This window comes from Lampetra planeri, chromosome 52 (genome assembly GCF_965212315.1).
Source record: "Lampetra planeri chromosome 52, kcLamPlan1.2.h2, whole genome shotgun sequence".
In the NCBI taxonomy this organism is placed as follows: Eukaryota; Metazoa; Chordata; class Hyperoartia; order Petromyzontiformes; family Petromyzontidae; genus Lampetra; species Lampetra planeri.
The window spans coordinates 3,822,452-3,834,916 of record NC_136158.1 but is presented as its reverse complement, the minus strand read 5'-3'; the positions used below and the strand labels follow the sequence as shown (position 1 = coordinate 3,834,916).

The 12,465-nt window shown below is 49.9% G+C and overlaps 1 protein-coding gene across 1 annotated transcript in view; it reads right to left on the bottom strand.

Moving 5' to 3' along the window:
* Positions 1-1,634: 1,634 nt before the first annotated feature.
* Positions 1,635-12,465, bottom strand: part of LOC144734648 (protein c-Fos-like) — a 33,872-nt gene continuing 23,041 nt past the window's right edge. Inside the window, exons 2-4 of the mRNA XM_078616923.1 lie at positions 10,285-10,563; positions 3,429-3,536; positions 1,635-2,475 (exon numbers count right to left, since the gene is read on the bottom strand). Coding sequence (XP_078473049.1) covers positions 1,669-2,475; positions 3,429-3,536; positions 10,285-10,563 — 1,194 coding nt within the window. The 3' untranslated portion in view covers positions 1,635-1,668. The remainder of the gene's footprint in view (positions 2,476-3,428; positions 3,537-10,284; positions 10,564-12,465) is intronic.

The following is a 12,465-nucleotide window of genomic DNA, read 5'->3' as shown; positions in this document are numbered from 1 at the left end:
GGCCGTGGTCTCTGTACGATTGTGCGGGTACGGAGGTGTGTGCGTTAACGCCCGGGGAGAGCACTTTTGGTGTGTTGGCGTGACTACGCAGACGTGTGAGAGGAGAATCGTCCTTGTACGATATTTGTGTTGACGTGCACGCGCGAGTGGGGGAGGGGACGAGTCGTCGTGTCGGCGTGTGCCCCGCTTGCGTGCGCTCGTTACTTGCGTAAGCTCTCGGCGTGCGTAATCGGCGTGCCCAAGGTGCGCGATCGTGACGTGGGCGGCCAGCGCGGCGCAGAGCGGCGCAGGAGTGGGTATCGCGTGTGGAGCTGTATGCGTGTGTGCGCGCACGTTCACGACGTGTGTAACACAGGTGCGCGATCCTAACGTGAGTGGTCAGGGTTGGGTGAGTGCCGTGCAGAGCTGTGTGTGGGTGTGCGCGTGCGTGGTTATCCATGCCTGCTACGCGGACCCGCGGTGGAGGGGAATCCTCGGGTGACGGCTCCCACACCCTGGGTGAGGAGCCTAGCGGCGGTTCGCTTAGCAGCGGGGGGGCGATTGATGATGTTAGTCCGGCCGTTAGTATTATCGAGGGAGGGATCTCGGGGGCTAGCGACCCCCACAGTTGCATCGCAAAGCCACGCGAGATAGCGACGCGTTGTGACAGGCAATCATCCAGCAGTGGGTAGGTCACGGCTGACGATAATCAGGCTGAATTGGAAGATGGTATATGGCGCTTCCCGTCTAGCCAATCACAACCTCGCTGATCTCTTTACGAGGGTGACCGACGATGACTTTAATATCCGCGGTGGTTCACTGACAACATTTTCGCAGGCGATGTTACTCTGCTGTCAGCAGTTTACAGCGATGCAATGAACTTTAGTCGGCAACGGATACGCGCAGTATTTATATTATTTATGGCTATAAAATATAAAGGCGCGGCCCTGCAATTTCTGGCTCACACCACCGCCGGAATAATTGCCTGCACCAGATGTCGCTGCTGAGAGGGCCGCTCGTAACAGGGTGTTTGGCCTACTCGTCCACGCCGGCCAGACGTCTTCGCAGATGTGAGAGTTGCCACACTTTACCCCACCACCGCCGCACGCAACTTGCAGATGGACTAACCGTGGTGCACCCATCAATAACGCTGGGTGGGACAGAGGCGGGTGGCTTCAGGAAACGTGCCCCCCACTGTTGGCGTTTGCCGGTCCGTGATGTCGTGTGTGACGTGGCCAAACCACCGCGGCTTTATTATTTTTGCTGCTGCCAGTACGAAGGGCACATGCTGGGGAACTTTCCTTGTTATTTGTGCAGTGCGCCACGAAGGGCGTCCGCAACATCCACCAAAAAACGCCGCGGGTCAAACGCTTGCACGCAGACGATCACAGCCAAACGCGGAGGCCACCCGGCACAGCTGAGCCACAGGCCCAGCCAGCCCAAGCAGTGCTGCCCAGAGGTTCCCGGAGGCCCGAGGCTGGAGGCCCCTGGCGGATCTCGCCTTTCGGAGCCTCCTAATCCATCGGCGACAAAAAAACTCACTCGTCGTCGGTGGCCCTTCTTTCGTGCGAGGGGCAGACTGCTCCTTTTCCGCCCGCGCCTCCCCCCCCTCCAACTCCCCCATCCCCTCCCCGCCGAACCCCAGCCGTCCTGACAGCAGAGCACAAGCGGGAGGTGGTGAGGTCGTGCCTAAAGCGCGAGCAGCGTGGGAGAGCTGAGCGACTCGGAGGACGACTGCTCGCCGCCGCTGCTGCTGCGGCGGTGGGCGGTGGCGCACGTGGCGCCCTCTCCCGACGCGCAGCCCCCGTCCGCCGAGGCCCCCGCGGAGTACGGGCGCGTGGCCGGGAACCCCCCCGGGGCGCCCGCGCCCGCGGCCGGGTAGGTGAACACGCTGGCCGGCGGCCCGGTGCCGACGCCCGCCAGGAGCGACGGCGTGGTGCTCACAAGGGGCGTGTTCAGCGGCTCCTCCGACTCGGCCGCGTCTCCCGTCGAGATTGCGATCATGGGCACCGGCCGCGGGCGGCCGCGTGCGGCCTTTTGTCCCGCGTGAGCTCGTAAGCTGCTGCTGCTGGTGCTGCCGGTGCCGTACCCGCCCGCTTGAGTCCGCAAGCCCGGCGCGGGCCGAACGAGCGCTCTCGGCGGAGCGCGCGAACACTGCGCCACTTCGCCTGCCACTTTACTTTTTCCGTCGAAACTGTCGCCTCCGATGCCGAGCTGGTGGTGGTGGTGGACGTCAGCGACGGAGATTCCGGCAACGCGTTCCCTGCCGCCGTCGTCGTTGTCGTCGCTGCCGTCGCCGCTGCCGCTCCTGAGGTTGATGTGACCGGGCCCCCGTCCGGCGTCGTGGGGTTTCGCCTGGGACGGCGGTCGCTCGGGCGACACCTTGCACGTGTGCTCGTGAGCGTCGAGCACGAACTGCAGTCGCTCCTTCTCCTTCCTCAGCTCCGCGATCTTTATCTGCAGCTCCGACCTCTCGTCCTCCAGTTTGTCCGTCTCCTGCAAATGTAAAGACTTTTTGGGTTTTCAGAACGATACGCCCGGTGTCTCCCGGAGGTGCCAGAATGTCGGCCCGGCGTCTCATCGCACGTCGGCTGCCCTCCCTGCTAAGCCTTTGGTGGAAATGCCGCAATCACGTTCGTGTGTGCGTCCGTGCATGCACGTGGCGTTATTGGCGTGTCATCCCCGGTTTTTTTCAGCAATTAGATCTTTCCCGTGACCTGCCTTGACCGCTCACCCCGACCCCACCGCCTCTCCGTGCCAAATGAAAGCCGTTGCTGCGCGTGCGTGTGCGCGCGCACGGGCGATTGAGAGCGGCCGCGTGGTTATTAGCGAAATCCCGAGTTCGATTCCCGCTCACGGCCAACCTCAGCGGAGAATATCTGCACCCCTTCGTGGGCCTTCCCCCTGCGTCGAATCGGCGCGCGAACGTCGGCGCGAACTGGGCGCGGTGCCGGTTACACCGCGCACCCTCACGAGCTGTGCCGGGCACTCCGTAGGCGCTCGCGAACAGCGCTTGCACTGAGGGGCCGTCCATAAATGACGTCACGCGATTTTGGACGATTTTTGACCCCCCCCCCCCGTCGTCACACGGCGTCACGAAAAGTCAGACCCCCCCCTCAAATATGACGTCACTAAGCTCTGCCCCCCCAAAAAAAATATAAAACATGCTTCAAATCGCTTTAAACTATTGTCATTGTAGTGCGTATTTAATGTGGCGCTGCACTCTGATGTTGTAGGAGAAAACATTTATTACAAAGTCTGTTTAATTAAGTAGAACGTGTTGTCTAGATTTATTTAAAGTTGCGCATTTTGATGTGACGTCACATTTCTCAACCCCCCCCCCCCCATCGTCACACATCGTCACAAATGTCTAACCCACCCCCCCCTAGGTGCGTGACGTCATTTATGGACGGCCCCTAACGGCGCGTGCAGGCTACCCGTGGGCTTACCGCCTGTAGCCTGTCGGTGAGTTCGCGCCGCCGGTTCCGGCATCGTGCGGCCGCCACCTTGTTGCGCTCCCTCCTCTGCCGCCGTCTGTCCATCTCCTCCGGGCTCAGCTGCCACGAACACCGACACACACACACAGAGGGGGGCGGGAGGGGGGGTGGTGAGCGAATGAATTAATCTATCGACGCTCACTCGCACCCCTTCGCTCAACGATGGTGACGATTTGTTTTCGATAGAGACGCCCCGCGCCTCACCGGGGCATCTCTCCAAGCGCATTCAATCGCATCTCATCTGAAAAAATGTTTGAAAGGGCACTCACTACCTTGCCCACCCCCACCCCCATCGAGTGGCAGCTGTCCCCGTGCGGCACACGCGGTGACTCGGCATCTGGCCTGCAAGAGAGCGACTCGCGAATCGCAAAGGCAGCGAGTTCAAATCCCGGTTGGCGGTTGCCTCAGCCCATCATCCCTCCGTGGTCGATAAAATGGATACCACATTGCGGGGGGAGTCAATAGAGGTCGTCCTAAAGGTGTACACGTATAAATTCTGCGAAACATCCAATTACCTATGGGGCGTATCACAGCGCCCGCAGTATTGCGGCCCGAACTATTGTAACGCGCAACTCCATATATTTTTGAGAACCCCCTCAAAATCCGAGGTCCCGAGAGCCCCTTCGTTAAATCCGGCCCTGGTTGCAGTTGCGCAGCCTGCATACTCGAAAGCGACGTCGAAGGAGGGGGGGGGGGGGGAAAGCGACTTCAAGTTTCCCGTGCAAATCGCCAGTGTTACTGTCGTGTCAGCAGCGTATCGCTGAGGTCGGCATAAAGACACTGCCCTCTGACTCACAGACACCTCTATTGTGTTACATGCGGTAAGATGGCACGTGCCCAGACAAAATATCCAACGCATTTACTGCACTGTACACTCCGTGCATTACGCTTGGCGGATTTCCACAGTTTTATAGGACGCGCCGGTAAGGAGGATGCATCCCAAAGTTTGGAGTCATTTGGAGAAAAATAAAATAACCAAACGTGGTTCTTTTTGGTACTCTGGAGAATAACGTGTGGCTTTGGTGAGACATTTTGCAGGAGTTATTGAATCATGCACACGGTTTTTAAATTGGGAGAGATGTCTCGTGGAAGATTATCTATGCACCGCCGGTTGTGTTCTATCTGCTAGGTCGGAAAGTGGAAGTGTATTGCTATGGAGAAGCATTTTCCGGAGGATGGCACTGAAGAACAACCAGACTCCATAATGAAGCCTTTAATCTTCTTGGTTCTTTCGGTAAAGTCACGTAGAAGGGAAATAATAAAATAATAAAAATAAAACCATCCTCCTCCGCTTGCGTTGTGGCCGAAACGTCGTGAGAATTGTATTTTATTATGTTTTATTTTCATTATTTTATTATTTCCCTTCTACGTGACTTTACCGAAAGAACCAAGAAGATGAATCCTTGCAGTCATGAAAGCTTTACATCGAAAGAAGCCTTTATTATGAATGATACTGGTCGCGAAAGCCTACGTGGTAAACTAACAAGACTCCAACCCGCGTGTTCTTTAGGTGATAAACACACACCGTCAACTTCAGTTTAAAAATCTAGGAAAACATGTAATCCAGAGCACAAGGAAACAGTGATAATTACAGTAATTTACTCACTCAGATGATGGCACATTGAGACGCTAACATGAAAATTGGGTATTTACTTAAGAGTCATTTTTATACATTCTATATATTAGAAGTTTGAAATGTTGGTTACGGCTCGATCCAAACGCACCATGTCAAATTCCTGCAAATGCTGTCACATGTTCTTAAATGTCATCTTTGCAGCTCGTGGTGTAATTTCCTGGGCGCATTGCGAACTGCGTGTTGCGAGCGCGTCATGTACACACGGGAAGTCTGTTTTTTTGGGTTAGAATCGCGTAAATTTACGCGACCAAACCCAGAGAACCTGTATTATGGACGATGTTGGTCGCGACAGCCCACGTGTTAAACAGGAAGTCTGTTTTATTTCGATTTAAAGCTTTCGTGACTGCAGGGATTCATATTCGTGGTTCTTTCGGTAAAGTCACGTAGAAGGGAAATAATAAAATAATAACAATAAAACAATAAAATTCTCATGATGTTTCGATTGCAACACAAGCAATCGTTATCAGGTGTGAAAACCACAGCAATAATATTTGAAAAAAGTTATTGCTGTGGTTTTCACACCTGATGCTGCTGTGGTTTTTCACACCTGATGATGATTGCTTGTGTTGCAATCGAAACGTCGTGAGAATTGTATTGTTTCATTTGCATCATTTTATTAGTTCCCTTCTACGGGAGAAAAATCCACGCGACCATGGGAAGAGAGACACGCAAACTCCAAATATACAGCAGGCATTGCCAGGGTCAGGATCAAACCCACAACCTCCTGCACACCAGGCGAGAGATTTAACATCTCGCCACTGCGGTGCTATATATACAAGTGAGAGTCCCTCTCTCCACAACACTCAGGGGGCAACTTTGCCAGCAGCCCCAGCTAGCTACAGAGAAAATGTTGATTCTAAATGTTCAACGTGTGGAAAGTCACACCAATATTTGTATATTTTTCATAGAATGAACAGAACTGGAATTTTCGCCACCAATAAGTGGAAAAACCCAAACTCAATTTGTAATAACAGTCATCGGTGACCAGGCGAAGGCAATCAATCTGCTACCCTTGTGTTTAATTTGGTTAAGCTATTGGGAGCCGCCAATATTCGAACACAGAATTTCAGTGGCACTTGCTCAACACTGACATCGAAGCCACCCTGCTGCCATAAATATATCTCATTTACACGTAAAAACCAAAATAAAAAAACTCGCCGTATTTGTCACATTCGTCATTAGTACTGCTTTATAACAGAAACATACACTATAATGATATTAATGTTGTGCATCGGCCCTCATTTGTCATTAACACTGCCTTCCGTTATCCGGCAGTGTTAATTGTAAATGTCGCAAGTAATTTTTTTTAAATTTGCACTCGTCCACCACCGCTAAACGTAGCCATTGTGATGATTATTTTCTTTTCGTCCCGGTTACCCTTTGCAATTAGCTGTGAAAAGTGCCGCAAACGAGCAAATATTACGGCTGGCACGACAGTCAATTAGAAAGCGCAATGGGCACACCATGCTCGGCTTCCCCTTTGTCTTCCGAGCGCTATGCTGACGGACAGACACTTCGGGGTAATGATTTCATCCCGAGTTGAAACTCGTGGAGGCCGAGAACAGATGTCGATACCATTCATGGGCCGTGCCACAGACGTCCAGCATAGCCACCGTCGCTTGCCGGCACGAACGCCCGCGGTGGCTACGCAAGTGGCTGCCCGTAATCCAGCACTGCGGAGGCAGCGAGGGTTGCTGGATCACCGCGCGAACTGTTGTGAAACTCCCCCTTTGCCCGTCGACTTTCTGGGAGGTCGCCATACCCCCACGTCTCGCCAGGAGAAGGCGGCATGGTACGGTGTACCGATCGCCATCTCTTTACATCTGCGTAGGGAAGGGGGGGATAGAGCGTTGCCCCTCTCCGGTTTTTCTCGGCAGTGCTCCGGGTTTTTTCTCCCACACGTATAATAAAACATTTTGACTTGAAACTTTCGTGACCGCAGGAATTCATGTTCTTGTTTCTTTCGGTGAAGTCCCGTAGAAAAAATAATTAAAGTAAAAATTTAAATAAGAAATAATAATTTAAATTATTATTCATAATTTCAATAATATAATAAAACACTCACTAATTGGCCGAAAACGTCTTCAAATAAAACCCCAATGCAGGCAGGACCCTACTGAAACAAAAAAACGAAAGAGTCCACTGTGGCTTTCTTGGATAAGTAAGTAAATTATCACGATTACAAAAGAGAGCGGTGAGACTTTTATTTTCACGTCAATACAAAATAGAAATCAATGAACATGGACCGACAGGGAAGTGGTCATGCTATCTTGTAAGTTGATCTTCAGGGGAGGAGAGTGGACGGTGGAGGGGGGGGCGAAGGTTTAGTTACGCTTCAAAGGTACTCAGTAACCAAAACCTGCACACACACACACGCGCATGTGCTTAGCCGGTCGCCGGTCTAGATAGTCTGAGGCTTGAGAGGAAGTGGTAAATCAACACGGAGGTGAGTCACAGAGACGGCTCGCCGAGAGAGGGCTCGCTCACGGGGCAGTTTGGGGAGCCATTGAGGAGCGTGCAAAGCGGTTGAATCGCACCAGGATCCAGAGGCTGGGTCGGTGAAGGAGGAGGGGAGGGCAGCTGGACTGGGCAGGCTAACAAAGAGGGCGTGGCGGAAATTGAATCAAACTCTGAATTTTAGATTTGAAGCTTTCGTGACTGCAAGGGTTCATATTCTTAGGTGTTTTCGGTAAAGTCACGTAGGTAAAAAATTAAAATTAATAAAAGTAAAATAAAATAAAATAAGACTCTGAATACTCTTTGGTTCTGTCGGTAAAGTCACGTAGGTAGAAAAATAATTAGATCACGACGTTTCGATCGCAACGCAAGCGATCGTCATCAGGTGGGACAACCACAGCGAGAAAAAAACTGCTGAAGACGATTGCTTGTGTTGCGATCGAAACGTCGTGATCTATTCTTTTTCTACCTACGTGACTTTACCGAAAGAAACAAAGAGTGTGGATTCCTGCAGTCACGAAAGCTTCAAATCAATAAAGAATCTGAATCTTTATTTAAGGCCGGAGGAATTTGATGAGCAGTTTTTCTTGCTGTGGTTGTCCCACCTGATGACGATTGCTTGTGCTGCGATCGAAACGTCGTGATCTATTATTTTTCTACCTACGTGACATTACCGAAAGAACCAAAGAGTATGGATTCCTGCAGTCACGAAAGCTTAAAATCAAGACAAAATCTGAATCTTTATTTAAGTCCGGAGTAATCCGATGAGCTATGAAGCTCTTCTGGAGCGGCGAGGTGGCGAGATGTTAACTGCCTCATCTGGTGTTAGCACGGTTGGCTGCTTACGGTGCGAAAGAAGTTCAAAATACACACGTGCATTCATGGAGGAGGTCGTGGCTTGGATCCCTACCCTGACCCCTGTGGATTTTTCTCTGGGTCCTCCAAGCCATCAACGGTTGCCAAATCTAGCCCCCCTCAATAAAACCGCCCCCCCCCCCCCAGGGAAGCCTTGGCCTACCTCATCAACCCCCACCCCTTCGCCCCCAGCGTGGCTTGCTGCTCTTCCAGAAATTCCTTAAATTGGGCGAGGCTTTTTTGTCCACACCCATTCATTTAGATTTCTTATTATTATTGCTACTACTACAATTTATTGCCTCTTGTTTAACCGCCTGCTGCGTGGTTGTTCTCGGAAAGATGCTTCAGTAACTAAAAACACCTGCGGTTATTAAGGATTCCTATGACAGTACTAATACGAGAATCCAGTACTTTCATAAAAAATCCTGGCGAGTGGCATTGTGGTCAGAACGCGGATGCCCACAGTTATGAGCGTTGCGAGTTCAAATCCTCGCAAGGCGATGACTCAGCCCATCAGGAATCTGTGGTTAATAAATTGAGTACCTCGTGTGCGAAAATGTAATAGAACAGTTGCCCTGTGGAATTGTGGCCCCTGTCACAGTAACAGTGCTCAAGAAAACACACGAATTAATAATGTGCGTCTTGTTCAACCAGATAACTGACCCGTTAAGATAACCAATTTTAATCGACGAAGAGTTACACGCCTAATAAGAATGTTAATGCCGCTTCAAGGGATTCAGTATTATTTTTTATATTTAAAAAAATCTATTTTTTAAATCCTTTATATTAAGTTCGCTTGCTTGCTTAGGACCGTGCAAATCTTTCGCTCGTTTTTTAACCCACTTCCCGTTATCCAATCGAGCTGACATTTTGCACACAGACTCGTTGTGCGTGACAATACATTTTCGTGAAAACATTTTTTTCCAAAATTTTACACTGTTTAGGGAAGAAAAATTAAATATTTAATTACCAATTGTTTAATGCTGCCAGACAATCATCTGACCCATAGGTGGCAGCCATCTCAAGCCAGAGGACGAGAGGACTCTAGCCGCCACGCATATAAAGGATTTATAGTGAAAAACTTTGTTTTTACGGGTTATACTTATTACACGCCGCATTGGCCACGACGCGGTTTTCGAGGAGTGAACTTTTCAGCAGCGTTGTCTTCATACACAATCGAACTCTGGACCAGTTTCGACACTCATCAGCAGAGCCAGCCTCCCTTAAACTGATACCGGTGAACTGCCAGGTGTTTATCGGCAAGGGCCCTCTCTGTTAGATATGGGTCCAACATGTATTATTTTTTTTTACTGAAATACAGCAATCAAACATAGAACAATTGTTAAGTAATAAAATCGCTCAAAATCGCAGCCTTTGCGACTTGCTAATCGCATTGTTTCAAATTGCGATTTCGATTTGAAATCGATTAATCGTTCAGTCCTAGTTCAGACCACACGTCAGATATTAATTAGGAAAAACGCAGCTGCTCTGGTGTGGAGGAGTTGTAGCCGAGTGGATAGGACACCGATCGTCTTTGTTTAACACGTCAAGGCTGTACGTATGTATGTGGAACTTCTTTTGCGCCGTACGTATGGAACGGTGCCAATCGGAGGTGCGGGGGGGGATGGACAACAAACTAAACACAAAGTTTGTGTGTTGAACTTCTTTCACACCGTATGTCGCCAAGCGTGCTAGTCGGCGGTTGCGGAGGAAGGACAACAAACGAAACACAAAAAATCAGATCTAAAGAAGTTCAGTACATTCGTAATATAGTATATATACATATGCCCCCCACGACACCACCGTGTGTGTTACTGACAAGACACACACACACACGTACGCGCACACTCACCCACTCACCATTTCGTCCTTGACTCTTCGCCCCACCATGCGTATGACCCCGGCTCTCGACTGAGCGACGGACGACATCCCAGCGGGCAGCGCGTAGGAGGGGGGCGCGAGGTGGCAGGGCGCAGCCGCGGAGGGGCAGCGTGGCCGGTGGGCAGGACATGATGGGGGCATCGCGTGCAGGCCGTGGTAGCCCCCACGAGGCAGGTAATCGACTCTGGCCTCCTGGTGAGGCCACGGGAGGCGGTCGCGAGGGCAGCCGCCGACGGCGAGCATCTCCGACACGAAGTCCTGCACGGCGAGAGAGAGACAAAGAGGGAGAAACGGAGGGGTCGGCGTTACGCCTCGCCGGAGAAACCGGTTGCGCAAGCGGGTCGCAACTTGGAAACATCGATTCTAGATTTGAAGCTTTCGTGACTGCAAGGATTCATATTCTTGGGTTTTTTCGGTAAAGTCACGTAGGTAAAAAATGACAACTAAAATTAATAAAAGTAGAATAAAAATAAAATAAAAAATCACGACGTTTCGGAGGCAACACAAGCTTCCGTCTTCAGGTGGAACCGTCATAGCACGATAGCTGTATCAAGTAAAGATAAATTCCAAGAAAACAGTCCTTGTATGTATATACTGGTTGAAGGTGGGAGGAGCCATGGCTCAGTCGTGGACCATTGCAAAGGCAGGAGTCAATGCGTTCTCGATGCGTTGGGTGGTCTCAAACAAGCAGTGGTAATTCCACATTCCGATGGCCTGGGCCGTTTCGCACCGTACGTAGCCAACCGTGCTCACCTCGGCGTTACGCCACGCCTGAGCAACCGGTTGCGCAAGCGGGTTGCGTGCAACTGAATTCGCAAACCGGAACCGTTGCGCGGTTTCGATCCGCGACTGATGTGGCTCAGTCGTGGGCCGTTGCGAAAGTATGAGTCAATGCGTTCTCGGTGTGTTTGGGTGGTCCCGAACAGGCGGTGGAAATTCCACATTCCTACGGCCAGGACCTTCCTCTACAGCACTCAAGACTTGTCAGAAAGAGGTATTAATTTTAGCAGTGCCACCTTCAAGACAGAAGCCGGGAAGTCAGTGTCATGTCAGTGTCGTCCCGACTTCCTGTCCTGATTTGTATGTTCTGAAGATGTTTGGCGCAGTTTGCAGCAAAACGCAGCAGCTCACTGGTACATTTGATGGCAAGAATTATTCTTCAACCTGTTGTTGAGCTGAAACAAGAATATCACTGGTCAACAACAAAAGCAATTTTCTGGCCTGGACTTTTGCAGCTGTTTTAGACTAATTTCAGGGTGCTGATTCCAAATCTGATCTCAGATTTGCTCTATCACATCTCATTTTTATGCTATCGGCATACCCCATTTTCATTGATTTTATCCGAAATTAAATCTGTCACTTATGATTGCAAGTTGTTGCGAGTCAGTGACTGCTTTAGTGTTAAAATATGGTGCTGTATTTTTAGGATAGTGTGTTTATAATATCATTTTATGTAGATATCCACATTTATTTAATATTTTTCTTCTGCAGTTTTTATTGAAAATGCAATATTTGATATCTCAAAAGCCTGATATGATAGACAAAAACTGATGCCAGATTTGGAATCAGCACCCCAAAATTACCTTAAAACCGTTGGAATACCTTATGCCAGAAAAAGTATGTTGACCAGTGTTATCGGTGCGTTAAAACACTCGTCTATTGATCATTCCCATATTTCACGCACAATTTGGATCAAAAGTATTTCACGAAGCTGCCCCAAAGTGTTTGGAACCACCCTAGCTTCATCTCTTGGCATCTCCATTCTGCCATCTCTGTCCTCATGTAAACAGACTCTCATAGAATAATCATTCAAATGTATAATGCGCATTCCATCATAGGACCCCAAAACTAAAGCCACTTTAAAAAGATGGGTTTCAAAGCAGACTTGAATCTATCTACCGACCCTGGCTGATTTCAAGTTGCAAGGCGTTACATATTTGGTTGTCACGCTAAATCATGTAATTTTACAACATAATTGCTCTCGACTTAAAGCTTTCGTGACTGCAGGAATTCGTATTATTTGGGTCTTTCTGTTTATAAACTGTTTATAAACAGTTTGCCTTGAGAGGCTAACCCCTCTGTTTTTCTCCACCTGATGACGAACGCTTGTGTTGTGATCGAAACGTCGTAGTTTTTTGTAAAGTTTTTTGTAACCTATCT